Below are 18,774 nucleotides of genomic sequence, written 5' to 3'. Positions count from 1 at the left end.
TGGGATGAAGCCCACTCAGTGGGGTAAGCCCCGTAAGCTGTGGATGTGGCCAAAAACCACAGCCACCCAGCCTGAGGGCCAGTCCCACCCACGATGTACCAATAGCAATCAAGACAATTATAACGGGAGGGCACACACAACTCACACAAGGGACACACCTGAAGCACGTGGAGCAGGTGACCAGGAAGACTGTTCCAGGGCCCCACAGGGCACCTACTACATAAAGCCACCAGCAAGAGATGCAGCAGATCTACCTAATACATAGAAACAAACAGAGAGGCAGCTAAAATAAGGAAACAAAGAAATGCATCCCAAATGAAAGAATAGGAGAAACTCCAGAAAAAGAACTAAATGAAATGGAGGCAAGCAACCCACCAGAGACAGAGTTCAAAACTATGGTTATAACAGGAGTGTCCAAACTTTTTTCAACGTTTTTCACCAAGGGCCATATGCGGTAAACTATACAAACAGCCGGGCCACTCACTCCAGGTGAAGTACATATTGCCTCACCTGGTTTATTTAAGTAAACTAAATATATTTTTGGAATTTGCTGCGGGCCAATAAAAAATGGATTGCAGGTCGCAGTTGGCCCGCGGGCCGCAGTTTGGACACCCCTGGGTTATAAGGATGCTCAGTGATCTCAGGGAGAACTTCCACAAAGAGATAGTGAGCATAAAAAAAAACAAAAAAAAACGACATAGAAACCATAAAAAAGAACCAGTCAGAAGTGAAGAATACAATAACGGAAATGAAGAATGCTCTAGAAGCAATCACCAGCAGCCTCGATGAAGCAGAGGATCGAATCAGTGATTTGAAGATGAAGGTAGCAGAAAACACCTGATTGGAACAGCAAAAGGAAAAAAGAATTCAATAAAATTGAGAATAATTTAAGAGACCTCTGGGACATCAAGTGTAACAACATTCACATCATAGGTGTACCAGAAGGAGAAGAGAGAAAGCAAGGGATTGAGAACCTATTTGAAGAATAATGACTAAAAACTTCCCTAACCTGGCAAAGGAAATAGACATACAAGTCCAGGAAGTGCAGAGTCCCAAACAAAATGAACCCAAACAGGCCCACAGCAAGACACATCATAATTAGAACAGCAAAGTTTAAAGACAGAGAATTCTACAAGCAGCAAGAGAAATGCAATTAGCAACTTAAAAGGGAGCTCCCATAAGATTGTCAGCTGATTTCTCAACAGAAACTTTGCAGGACAGAAGGCACTGGCACAAAATATTCAGTGTGATGAAAAGCAAGGACCTACAACCAGACTCCTCTCTACCCAGCAAGACTGTCATTTAAAATTGAAAGAGAGATAAAGGGTTTTCCAGACAAGAAAAAGGTAAAGGAGTTAATTAGTTAATTGCCACCAAACCAGTATTACGAGGAAGGAATGTTAGATGGACTTCTTTAAGATGGAAAAAAAGAAGAACAAAATTATGAATGGTACAATGGCTATAGCTACAAATCTATCAACAATTACTTTCAATGTAAATGGATTAAATGCTCCAAACAAGACATAGGGTGGCTGAATGGATAAGAAAAAAAGACCCCTACACATGCTGCCTACAAGAGACTCACTTCAGACTGAAAGCGCACAGACAGAAAGTAAAAGGTTGAATAAGGTTATTTCATGAAAATGTAAAATGGGAAAATGCTGGGGTAGCAATACTTATACCAGACAAAATAGACTTTAAAAAAAAGGTGATAAGAGAGACAAAAAAGGACCCAGGAATCCTCCTTCTGGGTATTTGTCTGAAGAAACCCAAACACTACTTCGAGGGCATGTGTGCATCTATATGTTCATTACAGCACTGGTTGCAATGGCCGAGATGTGGAGGCAGCCTGGGTGTCCACAGATGTAAGGCTGGATAAAGAGGAGGTGGTACATATGTACAGTGGAATGTTGCTCGGTCACGGAAGGGAATGGGCTCTCGCCGTCTGCAGTGGCATGGATGGACCTGGAGGGTACTGTGCTGAGTGGAGTGTCAGACAGAGAAAGACAGATGCAATGTGATTTTGCCTATGTGTGGAATCTAAGTACAAAATTAACAAACAAAACAGAAACAAACTCAGATACAGAGAACATTTTGATGGTTGCCAGACAGGAGGGGGTTGGGGCTGTGGGTAAGAAAGGTGAAGGGATTAAGGTGTACAAATTGGTAGTGACAAAATAGTCATGGGGATGCAAAGTAAAGAATAGCAAATATAATCAATATGGTAATAACTATGTATAGTGTCAGGTGGGTACTAGACTTATCATCGGGTGATCACTTCATAAATTATATAAACGTCTAACCACTATGCTGTACACCTGAAATTAATACAAAATAATATTGAATGTCAACTGTAACTGAAAATTTTTAAAAGGGGGGAAAGGGGAATAAGAGGTCCATATTTCTGGTATAAAACAAATACGTCATGGGGATGTGATGCACAGCATGGGGAATATAGTCAATAATATTGCGACAGCAGGGTGGAGTGTCAGATGGTTGCTGGACTTATGGTGACCACTTCTTTAGGTAGATAAATGTTGAACAACTATGGTGCACCCCTGAAACTGATATAATGTTGTGTGTTGGCTATATTTTTTAATAAAAATCTTTTTAAAAATTCTGTCACCAGTAAAACTTAATTAAATATTATTACAATGCAGAAAAGGTCAAAGGCAACGGGTTGGTGCCTTTAGGTTCCATTAATGTATGTTAATAAACTTTTTATCTTGGAGCAATTTTAGACCTCCAGAGTTGCTGCAAAGCTGGGAGCTTCTGTGTGCAGTTCCTGTCCCCCTCCTGCCAGCGTCTTGCGCCACACGTGGGTCGAAACTGAGCCCCAGCACTGGTGAGATGCTGTGGGGTAAAACTCTACTTGGGTTCCACCAACTTTTCCCACCAGTGCCCTTTCTGTTCTGGGATCGGGACACCGCACTGCATTCAGCACTGATGTATTTTAATGGGAAAAGGTGCAGGAGGAAACGCTCCCCCTGGAGCCACTCTGGGAGGAGACGTGAGGTGCCTGCAGTGACGATGACAGAATTGTCCCCACATTCTGCTGTGTTTATTTGGGATCCACCGTTTACACACAGGACCACGCAGAACATAGGGATGGAGCAAAACAGAATGCACCCTCCTGGCAGTCGGCCTGTGCCAGGCTGCCCGAGAACAGGGTCCCAGTGTCTTCCACGTGGAGACAGGCTTACAAAGGAGAAGCTGGCATGTGTGGGGTTGGAAGTTCACACGTGTTTCTGTGAACTCAGCAGTAACCACAGCCACAGTGTGGGACGTGCACCGGACCCAAAACACATTTCCCAGGTAGGAATCTTTATCACTGACATGACTCAGAATCGCAGCTCTTGTGACAGTAGGAAGGGGACCCTGTTCACTGCTTTTATTAGTGTTGTTAAATCCCTAAGACAGTGCATCCTGCTCCCTGTCTGCCAAGTGCAGCCAACAGCCTGGTGATGGGGAGGTGGGGACAGGAGCAGCACCATCCAGGCTAAGGCCCAGGGACTGACTGGCAGGGAAGGGGGGCACTGAGGCTGCAGAGGTCCCATGGGCAGTTCACAGAGGGCCAGGGTCCCCAGGTGCCTCAGAGGCCCACGACCACTGGGCAGGGGACTTAGCAGCCACAGCCCAACCTGTGTCCAGGCCGCTCCTGAACGCAAGCTCCCATGGCTCCTGTGGCCTCTCCTCCCAGGCTGAGCCCTGGGAACCACCTCATGCTGGGGTTTTAGCGAAGGGCCCACTGAGGGCAGAACTGTGTTCCCCAGAATTCACTGGCCAGGGTGCAGCCCTCTGCACAGCACCGAGGAGGAAGGGAGAGCTGCAGTGGGTGGTGTGCCCACACCTCACCGGGCAGCCCTCACTCCAAGGACTGTTTGTGTACTGGTTTTGCACACAGAAGAACTGCACTTGCCGAAGATCACGCCACCCAATAGCAGCGGAATCCAGTGTGTCATTCCTCCATTCCACCAGCAAATGAATAAATCCTGCATTTGGGACAGTCATGGCGGAGGCTGGGGGCGGGGGCACATCCCAAACAAGGGAACAGCCAGTGCAAGGGCCCTGGGGCAGGAGTGAGCTTGGTTCCTGGCGGGGGTGTGGTGAGCCCAGGGGACGGGGCTGGGGGTGGGCAGCCAGAGCAGTGCTTGCAGACCAAGGCTACTTGGGTTTTCTTCTCTGTGTTGGGAAGACGTTGGAGGGGCATGAGGTGAGGCCTAGGATCAATGCTCTGAGCATCTCAAAGTGGGGACCCTCCTATCCAGGCTGTCACTTCAGAGAAAGGTGGGAAAGTAGGTGGGGGTAGCCAGGAACCGGGCCCCTGGTGCCCAGCAGTCTGGCAGACCCTCCCCCTGCCAGCTTCTCTGAGCTGGGGGCAGTGACCCACTTCACAGCAGCCCCACTGTGTGGGACCCCATAGACTCCCAGTTCCAAGCGAGCGGGTTCCAAGCAGGTGTGGGGCCCAGGCTGGCGGGGACGAGGCTAGGCAGGCGGGCGGCAGTGTCCTAGGCCTGCACACCAGGCCTCACGGCACCTGTCCCCAGATTAGATTTCTCCTTTCTCATTACCACCGTAATAGGTCCTTCAGACCTCATTCCAGCCCTAGATATTATCTGACCCGTATAATTAATTAATTATAGCCCAAATATTATAGATTATTAAAAATAGCATAACTAATAGTGTAATATCTCAAGCTGTCGACTTTAATAGTCAACATTGTCTTGGCGGCGCTTATCAGCCCAGGACACCCGGTGAGAATATTGATTCCGGGTAATTTTAGCCGTCATCTGCCATCCTGACGGGGAATTGTCAGGTCCTCACCCAGGCCGGGACTCATTTGAAATCGTTAAACCACCGCGTGGCTCACAGTGGATCTTAATGTTTCCTTTTCTCCCTCTTCAATATGTTTCAGCAACAGAGAGGGAAATAAATAGAGAAGTGGAAGGGGAGGGGGGCCAAGCTCAGGGCCAGGGGAGGCGGGGCTGACTGTCTCTTGCCCTGGGGACCCTGGACTGCCCCCTCCCCCGCCCCCAGCCTGTCTTTCCCGGGGAATCTCCTGGCAGAATTGTGCAGGGGGAGGGGCTGAAGGACAGGGCGAGGGACTCAGCATCACACATACACAAGACACACCATGCTGCACCCCAGCGGACCCCCAAATCCAGCCGCAGGCACAGAACACAGGCTGCAGAGACAGACAGTGAGACCAGACTGGGCACAGCCACACACACATGGATATGGATACACCCAGACGCACTCACACACACACTCAGGGACACATGGTGGGCACACACCCATACACACACACACAGACACATGGGCACCCAGACACTCATACAAACACACATGCACTGACACACACAGGAGCCCCCGCTGGGCACATACCAGTGCACGGGCATGCACAGGTGTGGACTCCCAGACACACTCACACACACGGGCACGGGTGTGGAGGACACGGACACACACATCCTCAACCAGCGTGTGTTCACTGAGGACCCGGGTGCCTGCCCATTCTGGGGCTTTAGAATACGCGCGCGGAGGGGCAGTCACAATGAGTGGTGCCCACAGGAGGGCACCTTGGGAAGGTGGGGAGTGAGGGGTGGGGGGACGTTCCAACTGGCTTGGGCAGGGGGTTTTCGGGAAAAGAGTGTCTGTAAAACCATGAGCCCTTCCCCACCCAATTGCCCCCGTCGTCGACCCCGTCAGTCACCCAGTCCCAGCTGCAAATGAGGAGGCCACAGGGACCCTCCACACACAAAAAAAACGGCCCCCCAAGAGGAGGGCGTTTGGCGGTGGGGAAGCGAGTCTCCCCAGGCCTGGTGCCACTGCGCAGCGCTGGGGATGCACGCACACCCACGTGAGCGCGCAGCAGTCCCTAGGCATGCGCCTACCCCCCCCACCCATGTGCATACGCCCCCCAGCGGACGCGGTCCCCCCCACACGCCCCCACCCGCGACCGCTCGCTGGTTCATTCCCAACCCTACCTCCAGGCGCACGCCTCCCGGCGGACGCTTTCCCCAACCCGCAGAGGTTTCCTAAAGGACCCGCCCCTCGCCCTGGGGGTGGCCAGGGCGGCACGAGGCAGCCACGCGCACCAAAATCGCTCCTCCGAGGCTCCCCTGGAGCTTTACTCAACCTTCTAATTATGATTCATGTGTATGATAATAATAATTTAATAATCAGGGAGCTGCACAAGAGGCATTAACCTCAATTAAGCTCATTACGCGGCCTGACCCACCCCCCACGTGCCCTCCCGACCCCCAGCGGGACCTGCAGGCGCTCGCATGAGTGTGGCATGTGCGTGCTGGGCGGGGATAACTTCACTGAATTCGTTTATTGAGCACCACTGTGTACCTGCTCAGGGCACCCTCCCTGCACCCTCCGCAGATTCCACCGTCTCTCCACCCCATATTCCCCACCCCCTACCCCCACTTCCTCCCTGAGCCCACCGAGCTTCCTTCTCACATCCCTAGCCTTCGGGAAATCCAGCATCAGCCACCTTCTTCCTGCCTCAAGCCCTGTCAGTGTACCTACCTCCTGCTCTCCCTGGTAACCATGTAACTGCCCCCCCTTTGAGGGCACACCTGCCTATCTTGCTCATTCCTACCCCCATGCCCTCCACAGGACCCACCTTGTCAGAGGTGTGCCATGGAGAGTAGCTGAATTAATGGTGAATGGAGGAGTGAGCCCCTCTGGGATGTGGGTGTGGGTCTGGGTGACTAGGAATGCCCAGAAAAGAGCCTGTGAGCACGACCACGGGGCAGGTGAGCAACGGCTAGATCATCGCAGCTCCCCCTACCGGCTGGATGGCCTTGAGCACATTATCCATCCTCTCCAGCCTCAGTTTACTCATCTGTAACGTGGTGATCCCCACTGTGCCCTGCCCTTTGGTCAGAAAATCCTTTGGAGCCAGGGTGCCCTCTGAGGCCACGAGCGAGCTGGCCGCCAGCTCTGCAGCCCTGATGTGGGAGTCAGCTGCCCCCCCCACTCTCTTGGCCCCCACAGCCTGAGAGCCTCTCCCACTTGTTCCAGTTGTTGGTTTTTGTTTTACGTTTAAAGGGTTTAAACATCACCTTTGCATCTGGCTGACCCCTTGCCATGAGCCAGGCCCAGCTCCATGCAGCTCCATATAGGAGGATTCAAGCCCAGGCAGCACAAGCCTTGTTAAAGTTTGCTGGGTCCTGGCTTGGCGGTGGTCAGTGGTCTGGCTTCTGATCTGGGCTGAGGCATATCACACACATGGCCTGTCGCCCTCTTCCTCCTCTGGGGTACCCCAGAGTCTGGGGAAGAGAACCAAGGACGGGGCACAGATGTCGGAGAGCGGGTGGGCACCGAGAGAGCGGAGGCGCCGGGCGGGGGCAGGGGGACAGGGGGCTGTGGAGCTGTCCGCCGTGCTGAAAGTGGGCGCTGCGAGCCCCGGGGACGGCCGCGCTGGTGCGCTGTCCGTGGTTCTGAAGATGCCCCTGGTGCGGGCCGCCGGGACGCGGACCCTCGTGTTCCCAGAGCTGTAGAGATCTGGGGGCATCAGCAACCCGTATTCCCTCTCTTTTCTGCTGTTCTAAGTGTGGAGCCCCGTTTCTCGGGGAGTCAAGAGACACCAGGGAAGATATACCTCAGAGAAGGTGAATGAAGAAGCCAATCAGTAGAAAAGGTCGTTTTCCAAACTCTGAGTGAGCAACAGGGTCCCCCATGGAGCAGAGGGGTGCAGAGGTGAGAGGGGGAGCATAGGAGCCTTCTGTCCCATTCTCCTCCTCTGCCTCCTGCACCTTTCCTGCAGGTGCACGAGAAGGTAGCCGGTTCAGAGACGCACGATGTCAGCAGCACGACCCAGAACTGTCTCTAGCTTGCAGGTGGGGAGGTAGTCCCTGACCTGGCTATTTCACAGTGCTGTTGGGAGGAGCCTGGGGGGTCTGGGGTGGGCTGTGCTTTGCACGAAGCAAACATTATACAAAGTGAGGGTTATTTATCCATGTGATCCTGGAGACCCCTGAACACTGCTCCGTTCCAGATTGTCCAATAAAGTTTTCCAGGCGCAAGAGAAGGTAAGCCCCGACTCCTTCTGCCATGTACGATGCACGCTGTGATCTTGTCATCATTCGACCCTCAAGGGGAGGGTAGAAGGACCTTAGAAATCACATGGAATCCCACCCCAACAACTACAGATGAAAAATTGAGGCGGGGGTCCACAAACACATGATGAGCTAGTGGCAGGGTTGGTAGAGTACCCCTCCTGCTCTGGTCTCACAAAAACGTTCCCAAACCCAGGTGCTGGGGAGAGGACACAGGCCATGGATTGAAAGGGCTCGGTGCTCAGCTCCTCCCATCCCTCTCCCTCAAACACCCCCTCCTTCTTCTGCACAATCTCAACCCTCACCCACTCCTTCTGCTGGGTCCTCTTCTAAGGCCGTTTACCACCAGTCCCTCCCTCAGATTTCTATCCTTGTCCTATGTCAGTTCCTGCCTTGACACCCCTCTTCCCAGCCCGCCAATGACCCCATCTGGTCCTGACTGATATGCAGTGGGTGGGGGCTTGGCAATGAAGGGGTGTTTTCTGTCCCCTGGGTGGGCAGAGGCATCCCTGGCTCAGGCGTTGATTTTCTTTTTCTTTTTTTTTTTTTTTTTTTTTTGGAACAGGACTTTTATTGGGGAACAGTGTGTACTTCTAGGACTTTTTTCCAAGTCAAGTTGTTGTCCTTTCAATCCTAGCTGTGGAGGGTGCCGTTCAGCTTCAAGTTGTTGTTCTTTCAGGCTTAGTTGTGGAGGGCGCAGCTCAGCTCCAGGTCCAGCCGCCATCACTAGCTGCAGGGGGCGCAGCCCACCATCCCTCGCGGGAGTCGAGGAATCGAACTGGCAACCTTTTGGTTGAGAGCCTGCGCTGCAACCAACTGAGCCATCTGGGAGCTCAGCGGCAGCTCAACTCAAGGTGCCGTGCTCAATCCCAGTTGCGGGGGGCGGAGCCCACCATCACCTGCAGGACTCGTGGAGTTAAACCGGCAACCCCGTGGTCGAGAACCCACTGGCCCATGTGGGAATCGAACCGGCAGCCTTCAGAGTTAGGAGCATGGAGTACCAACTGCCCGAGCCACCGGGCCGGCCCTGATTTTCACCTGTCAGTGCCCACCTGGGGCCCCGCAAGTGAAGCTGGTGGCTTGGAGATAACCCGATATGGCAGATGGGCAAAGATTGCACAAATGAGGGTCTAATTGACAATCAATTGTGATTAGGAGCAAAAGAATGTCTTTATAGCACCAGACGCTCTGGTTGAAGTTGGGGGAGGGAAGGTGGTTTAGGGTATCTGGGAGAACAGGAGGGACGTTGCCCACCTGTCTGACTTGGGCTGTCCCTTAGAGGTTGGGATACAGACGGGCAGGGGAGGGTGTGAGGATCTCCCTGAGGCTTGTCCATACACAGCACCCCCCCTTCCCATGGGAAAGCGACTTGACGTCCCCGATGCGGCTCTGGAGGTCTGTTCTCACATCCTGTTGCCCCAGGCCTGCTCCCCTGGGCCGCCATTTCCCTGACAGCTGCAGCTCCTATTAGAAAGTTGCAGGGAGGGAAGCGAGGGGAGGGCACGACCAAGGAGGGGAACCTTGGCAGCTCCAAACTCCAGGACAGTCACAGCGCTTTCTTCCAAGTGGCACAGCCCTGAACCAGCTCCCACCTCCCAGCAGGGACAGAATTCCGGTTGCTTAGCATGTGCGCGTTTGGGGGAGAACACCGTGTGGTTGCATATTACGACTTATTATTTCATGGTGCTTATTACATATCATAGTTAATATGCTGTATCCTATTGACTGTGTTTTAATGATGCCCACCGTGCATTAGGCTACCTGCATCATACAAAACATCATTTTACACGTGTTTGTGTTCGTGTTGAATGAAAGTTGTGCCATGAGAGCTCACACTTCTTACCTGCCAGCGTCTAAAGTGTATGTTGGGAGTGAGAGCAGAGCCAGCAGGGTGTGGGCGCCATGGCTGGCGTGTTTGCCCCTCCCCTGGTGACCTGCGGTAAGGACCGACGACAGACGCTGTGGCATGGAGTGTGAGTGCTTGAGGGGACTGTGAGGCTCTGTGTCACACTGAGACCACCGGGAGCCAGGTCAGAGGTCTGCACTGGGACCTGCCTCCCAGGTGCCCAGCACGTCTGCTTCATGGGGTTACAGCGTGGCTGCTCAGGGCCAGGAATGGGGGGCGGCGCGAAGGCCAGCGCCTGGGGGAGGCTGGCTGCAGGGATGAGTGCCGTCGTCGTGGGTCATGTGCCCCAGGTGGCGTGCCTGGGTGCTCATGAATGAATTTGCGCACATGTATGGTGCGTGCTGGTGAATGAGTGTGTGTGTGTGTGTGTGTGTGTGTGTGTGAATGTGTGTGCACATCTATATTCAAACTTAGCTGGGGGGAGGGGTGAAAAGAGCCTAAGAGTCCCTCCAGGAAGGTGGGGGCGGGAAGGAGATAATTACCTCCCTGAGATGAGAGATTATCCGCCCTCCTTCCCCCAGCGGTGATTTATAATTTAAAGATAAAGAATAATCAAGTGCTGCCAAGGAAGGACACAGCGTTGTGGGCCTGATTAGAATCTCCGGACGGACCGGCACGCGGGGGAGGGCGCGGGCTGGCAGAGGGGAGGCCTTTACTCCCCCAGTCCCAGCCTCCCTGAGGCTCAGCATGTCCGAGCTTGGCCCAAATTACAGCCGATCGGTCCCCCATTATTTCTCCCAACTTTTAATTTCTGCTTCCAAAGGATCATTGCCCGCGGTAATTGCGAAGGACCCGTCCTTCTGCGCGGAGCAGGCTCCGGGGACCGCAGTGTGAGGCGACGCGCACATCGCTCGTGCACACGCGCGCACACTCACCCCCGTCACACACAGCCGCACGCCCTGAAGACACTCGCACGAGTCTCCCAGCTGGGTCCCACCGGCGGCCGGTGCGCTCGTGGGCGTGAGCAGGTGTGGTGGGAGGAGGGCGCGGGCGGAGGAGCCGTGCTCCCGCCCCCGGACACCAGCCGCAGCGGTCCCTCCGAGGGCAGCAGGGTCTGCGGTGCGAAGCTCTCCGCTGTAGATAAATGTGCACAAATAGAGCCCTGGACCGAGGGCGTCCTGGTCGTCCCGGCGTGGGGAAGGGAGAGCTTGCCTTCATGTTTCCCCTTACTTGAAGAGTATCGATTTTTGTGCAGGTCGCCTGCCGTGGGTACGATTCTTCGGTCCCCATTTTGGGGGAGGGGAGGGGGCAGGAGGGCCATCCAGCCGTCACCCTTTTCCATTCGGCTCCTAAGGAGCGACCCGAGGGGCCGCCGGCCCCGCCCCCCGCGGAGAAACCAGGCGGGGCCCTAATTTGACGAAGCGAAGGGGGTGGGCGCCGGAGGGGATGGAGGGGCAGAGACCCTGGGCAAGGAGACCCCGAGATGCGAGCGGAGACTCCGAGCCGAGCGACCAAGAGAGGCGGGAGCGAGCTCTACGGAACGTGTGGGAGGGGGCTGAAGACGCGGCGAAGACACCAAGAGTCGGCCCCTGAGGACCCCACCCCCTGCCCCAGCCGCCGAGGGGCGCCGGCGCCTCCCGAGCGGACTGAGCGCCGGGGCCCAGTGGGAGAGGAGAGCCCGGCGGGCGCCGCGTCCCGCGCCAGGATGTCCCAGCCAACTCCGAGCGCTCGCCCGCCCGTGCGCCCCGGGGCCTCCGCAGGCCCTCAGCCGATTGATCCCGCAATTATTTAAAAGCCGGACTGTCTCCTCCCCTTTCGCCCAGGAGGCGGGAGCGCCGTTTCCGGACGAGCGGAGGCGCAGCGACACGCCGCTGACCGCGAAGCCGGCTCGCGGACTACACGCCGGCTCCCGGCTGCGCGTCTGTAGGTCCGGCCCGGGTCCGTCCGTGTGTCCCGCGCGGGGCCCGCCTCCTTCGCCCGGGATCGTTCGCAGCCAATTAGGCGCGCGCGCTAACGAGGGCGGCGGAGCCCCGCGGCCGCCTGCGGGCGCACGTGTGTGCGGCGTGTGGGCTCGTGGGCGCCGCTGGCGGGGTCGCCATAAATGCGCGGGCCGGGCGCGGCGGGCGCCTGAGGCGGCGTTAGAGGCAGCGCCAGGCAGCACTGGCCGAGTGCGGGGCGCGGCGCGGGGAACGAGCTGAGCCGCGGCCGCCGGGGATGGGAGCCCAGTAGCCAGCGGGGCCCGAGCGGCCGGATTGGCTGGAGGCCGGCATGAGCGCCAGCGGCCCGGCAGCTCCCGGGGACGGCCCCGCTCCCGCCGCTCCCGCCCGCGACGCCATGGACGGGCACGCTGAGCTGCCTGCCTTCCCCCGGGCTGGGGCCCCGCCGCTAGCTGCCAGCGACACGGTGCCCGCGGTGCCCGAGGGGGCCGGGGCGGCCCGTCCCGCCCCGCCGCCGCGCCCCACTTCCTTCTCGGTGCTGGACATCCTGGACCCCAACAAGTTCAATAGCAGACGACGCCGCTGTGTGCTGCTGGGCCCTGTGGCGCCCGCCGCGTGCGCCCCGGCCCCGTGCGCCCCCGTCGCCGCCGCCCCTGGGCGCCCACCGCGCGCAGAAGAGCTGGAGCGCCGCGCCCTCGCCGCCGCCAGAGAAGCTGGAGCCGCCACTGGAGCTGAGCCCCCGCGTGAGTAGGACACCGCTGGCGCCGGATCGCGGGGGCCGGGGCCGGGCCGTGTCTAAGCGCTTACGCTCCCGGGACCCCTCGGCGAGCCTAGAGGGCTGGGGACCAAGGCTCGGTGGAAAGTTCGCAGCGCGCGGGGTCCGTAGCAGCCCGCCCGCGGCCTCCGTCCCACCCGGACTCTGGGGCCCACACTGCACCGCGCCTCGCGATGGCTCTGCCGGGCGGACCCAGGGCTGCAGGACTGCAAGGCCGGCCCAGGTTTGGACACCGCGCGTCTCCAGTGTTGGAGGGTAGTAGGTGCCAGAGAAGGAGATGTGCGCAGCGGCTGGCCCGTGACCTCCCCACCTCCACCGCAGCCGCCTGAGGCCTCCTTTCCTGTTCTTTTTTTTTTTTTTTTTTTTTTTTGGACAAATCAGACTAATTGTGACAAAATGCTGGTTATCTCTGGAAAAACAATTAAATCCCTTCGATTACAGTTAAGGGGAAATGTGCTTAGCGGAGGAAAGCGGCCGGTAATGGGGCGGCCCGCGCCCCGGCGCGGTCGATATCCCATTACGGCAGCATGCATATCTCTTTCAAGCACCTTGCAAACTCCCCCCGAACATCTAAATTATAGGGTCAAAATTCGGATAATTACTCGATTAAAACCTATTACACTTATTAGGGGCCGCTATTGATCGAGAATTGCATTCGACCGGCTCTTGATTGCTTTTGGTACCCCCCCCCCCAGCCCTTCCTCCCTCCAACTTCTCGGCCCCTCGCTGGAGGGACCGGGAGCGCAGGGCGGGCAGGACTGGGGCCTGGGTACCTGCACTCCTCTTCTTCGGGTGGGGCTGAGACGAAGGAAGAGCAGCCCAGGCAGCCGCAAAGGACCCTTGGTGCTTTCTGCCTGGCCGGGGCTCTGGAAGTCTCCACGCGGAGCCTCCACCCGCATGGGGAACCCGTGCCAGGAGGAAGGCCCAGTCTCTTGCTGGTTCGGGGTGGAAGCTGGGCCAAGACTCCTCCGTCTGCAGACCCCCCCTGGACAGGGCAGGGGCTGGATGGCAAGGTGCTGTCCGGGTCGCCGCTCCTGCTATGGGGTGTGGGTTTGGAGGCCAGGACTCCTGCTCTGTGGGCTGCCAAACCTCTGCTGTTGCCTGGAGGAATCGGCCAGGACCAAATTTGTGCTTTATTTCCTGGTTTCTCGGTGCCAACCTGACCCCACAGTGGGGCCTTGGTGCCCGACTGAGCAGCGTGGTGTAGGGTGCCTGCCCTGGCCTGTCGCCTCTCATGGTGGTACAACCATTGGTGGGGCTGGGAGCTGCATAGATGCCCCTCAAGCCCTGCCCAGGACACTTTCTTCCAAATTTCCGAGACTCAACATTCAGCCACCGCTGGGCCTCTACTTGAAGTTGGTCTGTGTGTCTATCGGGGACTCCCACCCCGCACGGTCCCAGCACTGCTCAGGATCCCCACCTCCCAGGCCAGGAACTCTGGACAAGGCCAGATCCGCAGGGGCCTCAGCGGGAGGACAAGTTCCAGGGCCGGAGCCTTGAGGTAGAGACGGGGCCGGCGCAGCCGATTTTGGTGCCCAGAAGTCCCTTTCCGGTGGCCTGCGGCAACCCACCCCAGGCCTGTGGCCCCGCGGCTCTTATATGCCCCGTAATTGGCTGGCCCCGCGCCTTGCCGTAATTGGAGGGTAATATACGCCGAAATAAATTAAATGGCCCTTAACTAGTTTGTACATTACACAAAATGAGTTTAATTAAGTTTGTATCTGCACCGCGGATCGATCTGAGTTTTCGCTCCGCTGGAAACTCCACGGCAGCGGCGGGTCCCGCTCGTGCAAAAGCGCGGGGCTCGGAGACCGCGGGACAGCAGGAAAGGAGGCCGGACGAAGGGAGGCGCGCGGGCGGGTGAGACGAGCGAAGGGGAGAGGAAAGGAGAGTGAAAGGGTCGAGGAGAAAACAGAAGGAGGCAGATAAACGAAGAGAAGCGACGAAACGGGGAAAAGGGAGTCATTGCGGGGGGAAGCGGGAATGGCCGGAGGGAGCGAGCGAGCGTGGAGAGAGGGAGCGGGTCCTAACTGTCCTATCCTCCCTCCCTGTCCCGTCCCCGCCCGCAGACGCCGGCGACCCCTATCAGGCGGAGGAAGCCGAGGCCAACGGCTACAGCAGCGGCGGCGGCGGGGGCCGCAGCCCGAGCGCGGACAGCGGGGACGAGGCGCCCGACGACGACGACGAGGACGAGGCGCCGGAGGCGGGGGCGTCGCGCAGCGCGGAGGAGGCGCGGGGAGGTGGCAGCGGCCTCGCGGCCCGCGGGTCGGGCTGCTCCGGCGCGGCCGAGGCCGAAGCGGCCCCCGGCACCGTCGACGAGGCCGCGGTCCCCGGTCCCCGCGGGAACTCGCCCGGGGTCCCTGGCCCGCCCGGGGCCGTGGCGGCGCCGGGAAGCGCGGGGACGACCCCGCAGGGCGCGGCGACGGCGACCAAGCCCAAGCGGAAGCGCACGGGCTCCGACTCCAAGTCCGGCAAGCCGCGGCGCGCGCGCACCGCCTTCACCTACGAGCAGCTCGTGGCGCTGGAGAACAAGTTCAAGGCGACGCGCTACCTGTCGGTGTGCGAGCGCCTCAACCTGGCGCTGTCGCTGAGCCTCACCGAGACACAGGTCAAGATCTGGTTCCAGAACCGCCGCACCAAGTGGAAGAAGCAGAACCCGGGCGCCGACACGAGCGCACCGACCGGCGGCGGCGGGGGACCGGGGCCGGGCGCGGGGCCGGGCGCAGGGCTGCCCGGCGGCCTCAGCCCGCTCAGCCCGTCGCCGCCCATGGGCGCGCCGCTCGCCATGCACGGCCCGGCCGGGTACCCGGCGCACGGCCCCGGCGGCCTCGTGTGCGCCGCGCAGCTGCCCTTCCTGCCGAGCCCGGCCGTGCTCTCGCCCTTCGTTCTGGGCTCGCAGACCTACGGCGCGCCGGCCTTCTACGCGCCGCATCTCTGAGCACCGAGACGCGCGGCCCGGACCCGCCGGCACCCGCCGGCCGGCTGTTTTGTGAGGCTTGGTCGTGGATTCTGTACATAGCCGTTGCTACGGAAGAGTTTTAAATTTGTAAATGACTGTCCGCGTCGGGGCCGGCTCGGCCGCTTGCAAGCACTTTGCCGAACTTGCCTCAATCAATAAACCGCAGGAGGCCGTGCCCGCGTTCCTCAGGCTCCTGCACCGCCCGCGCCCGGCCCTCCTCGCCTCCATTCGGTGGGGACGTTGGCGCGACCCAGGCGCCCTGGGGGTGTTCGATCCGGCGCGGGGCTCGGGCCCCAGTTTCCTCGCGGCCTCAGCGTCCCGCAGCCAAAGTCGCCCGTTACGATGTTGCCTGGGTCCCCCAACGAGCTCGGGGCTGTGCGAGCTGAGGGTCCGGTCCGAGACGCCCCTCTCTACGCCTTCCCTCTCCTGGACCCCGACCCCGGTAATCTCGGAACGTCCCCGCGCTCCCTCCTGTAACCTCAGGCGGGTCTTGGGGAGCAGGGATGCCGCGTGGGACAGAGCGGCGCAGGGTCTGGCTGGGCGCAGCGCTCTCCCCCTCAGCCCCTCCGCCGCTAAGCACCAGGCCAGGGCAGCCCGCGTGGGGCGCACCCGCCTGCTGGCCGGCTAGGACCGAGCTCCTGCGGGGGGGAGGGGGGGAGGAGGAGGAGAGGAAAACCAGGGCGCGCGGGGCGGGGGTGGGGGGGGTGTTGAGCGACCGACCTGAGGACTCCCACCCACAGGAATCCAGTGCTCTGGCCGGCACGGCCACCTCTCAGTGACCTGCGGGGTCCCTTCTGGGCGCAGTCCCCACACAGGATTCTGAAGCCCTGAGCCAGGTGGCTGTGGGCATCACTGTTCGGTGACAAGGGGTCCCCACAGCAGCACCGCCCAGGACTCAGAAAGGACTCATAGGGGTCACAGAATGCTGGGCTTGGTGGGGCGGCGTGCCTCGCCATGTGGCTGGTCCCCAGGCACGAACCCTGTGCCGTCCGAGGGATAGGGCCTCACTGGGCCCGCGTCCTCCAGGCATCCCCACTGAGCCAACTGAGCTCTCTGAGGGGCTGTCCCTGCACCAGTAAGCCCATTGCCACCACTGCTACAGGGCTGTGAGCTGATAATGGGGTTGGGGAGCAAGATGACCCTGCGGGGGTGGGGGGGTGCGGGGGAGTGGCAGCGACCCTACCTCACCCCAGGCAGGAATGCCAGAGAGCACCCCACAGTGGCTTCTCCATCAGCAGAGGGCAAAGGGCGGGTGAGGAAGCCCTGGCCCGTGGGGCAGCTGGGACTGACCTGCTCGTGTTGACACTCCCATGGCTTAGGGTGCCCTTCACCCTCAGATCCCCAGGTTCCACCCATGTGGCACCCTCTTCCTTTGCTGTCCTTTCTGGCACAGCCAGAAGGGTCATGAGCCCCGAGGCGTGACTCCCTGTTTCCCAGAGCATCACACTGCCTGGGAGTAACAGGAAGGGCACAGGAGGGTGCGGCCTCCAGGGTGTAGGCAGCTGACTGAGGAGCCCCAAGAGGCTCCTGGCCTCACATGAAATCATCAGCAGTACTGAGCTCTTAGCCTGAGCTGGGCGTGAGAGGCTGCAGAGCAGGAGTCACAGCCTCCACCTCCAGCAGCTGGGGGAGAGGCCAGGGCTGGGTGCACCCACCAGGGCCTGGAAGGAGCCGGGTCTGCCCCCAAGGACTCCTTGCTGAGCTCAGTTGGGCTTGGAAGACTAGACACGGACACATGGCGATCCCAGCCCCAGCCCCTGGGTGGTGCTCAGCCCTCGGCCCACTGTCACTGCCTGACCTCTACCTGCCAAGCTGCACCCACCTCCACTCAGCCTGGCCCTTCCCCATCCTGTACCAGAGGCAGATAGGGGAAGAAGGACAGAGGGAGTTTCGGACAGAGACCCGCCTGCTCTGGCCTCCTCCCTCTCCTCACCCCACATCCTGTCTTCACCCACCGAGGCTGACCAATCTTCGAAGTTCACCCAAAAGCACAGCGGCCACACATGTGGACCCTGAAACACCAACCCTGGCTGTGGAGCAGGGGTGCAGGGTGGGTTAGAGGCCATGAAGCCAGGAGAGCAACAGCCCCAGGTCCGTGCCCTCTCTTCCACCTTCATGCTCCCGACTTGGCCACACTGCTGGCACCTGGGCAGGTCCTGCTGTGTGTGTGTGGCTGCCCCTGGCACATCCCTTCTGTCTCCGTGGTGCAGACCCAGCGTGTGCCGACCTTAGCGGGGACTGGCCTATATCAGCCCATCCGAGCTGTGGTTATCTGCACATTACAGGGGCGCAAACTGAGGCCTGGGAGATTATGGGGCTTGCTGGGGGTGGCCCTCACACTGGCCCCAGCCTGGGGGCTCCTGCTCTGTCCTGGGGAAGCCCAGGTCAGGCCCGGCTCCAGCACCAGCTCTCCACCTCACTGTCTCATCGGGTCCCCAGAATCCACTGTGCACCTGGGGAGCTGGGGGGTACAGGCTCCTTTGGCTGCTTTCCCGGGAAACCCAGGCTGGCCCCACCATTCCTGCTCCCACTAGGTTTGGAGGCCCGTCTGCCTGCCCAGTTTCCAGCCCAGGGTTCCTGCGTCTGACTCAGGGTTCCAGCTTCCTGGGCCCTGAGCTGGAGGCAGAGGTGAGCGCTGACCTTGCTGTTCCCTCATCCCTGTCATGTGTCCTCCCCTCTCCCGTGGTCCCACTTTGGTCTGTGTCTTGAGGGGCTGTCTCAGCCCCCGGATCTGACTGAACCCTGGGACGGGTCCTCCTAAAGTTGCTAGGACCAGTCCTGGCCCAGACAGCATCAAGCCCACAATCCCAGAACTGTACCCATGTGGTTTCCACAACAAAGCCACTCACATGGAAGGAGCCTCCTGTCAATAAACGAGGCACAGCCTCCGTCGGTGCCAGCCCAGATATGTGCAGGCCCAGCCGAAGGCCTCCTGGGGCTCTGCCCCCTCTGTGCACAGCCCACAGCCCACAGCTAGCATGCTGGGGTCCCTTGCTGTGCGTTAGGATTGGCTTTGGCTGCAGAAAGGAGAAAATCTGAATGAACAGAAGTTGAAAGAAGATTGTTTTTCTTTTATGTGAGGGAATTTTGGCCCTCGACAGCTATGACACCTTCACAGAGTCCTTGGAGACCCTACTCGGTCCAGCCGCCTACTACACAATCCTTGGGCTGGACCCTCATCCTCAAGG

The 18,774-nt window shown here is 58.9% G+C and overlaps 1 protein-coding gene across 1 annotated transcript; it reads left to right on the top strand.

The window, feature by feature from the left end:
- Positions 1-12,225: 12,225 nt before the first annotated feature.
- NKX1-1 (NK1 homeobox 1) lies at positions 12,226-15,760 on the top strand. Its single transcript, XM_074317747.1, has 2 exons — positions 12,226-12,595; positions 14,697-15,760. Exons 1-2 carry the CDS (start codon positions 12,250-12,252, stop codon positions 15,563-15,565), a joined length of 1,215 nt encoding a protein of 404 aa, XP_074173848.1. The 5' UTR covers positions 12,226-12,249; the 3' UTR covers positions 15,566-15,760.
- The last annotated feature ends 3,014 nt before the right edge of the window (positions 15,761-18,774 follow it).

This window comes from Rhinolophus sinicus, linkage group LG02 (assembly GCF_036562045.2).
Source record: "Rhinolophus sinicus isolate RSC01 linkage group LG02, ASM3656204v1, whole genome shotgun sequence".
Lineage (NCBI taxonomy): Eukaryota > Metazoa > Chordata > Mammalia > Chiroptera > Rhinolophidae > Rhinolophus > Rhinolophus sinicus.
Note: the sequence above shows the minus strand (reverse complement) of the source record. Positions and strands in the feature narration are given on the sequence as shown.

What these genes read in the sequence shown, in the direction of transcription:
- NKX1-1 (XM_074317747.1), top strand. Translation starts at nt 12,250, where the DNA reads ATGGACGGGCACGCTGAGCTGCCTGCCTTCCCCCGGGCTGGGGCCCCG. An exon ending in CACTGGAGCTGAGCCCCCGC is followed by an intron (nt 12,596 to 14,696) that starts GTGAGTAGGACA and finishes CCCCGCCCGCAG; the next exon opens with ACGCCGGCGACCCCTATCAG.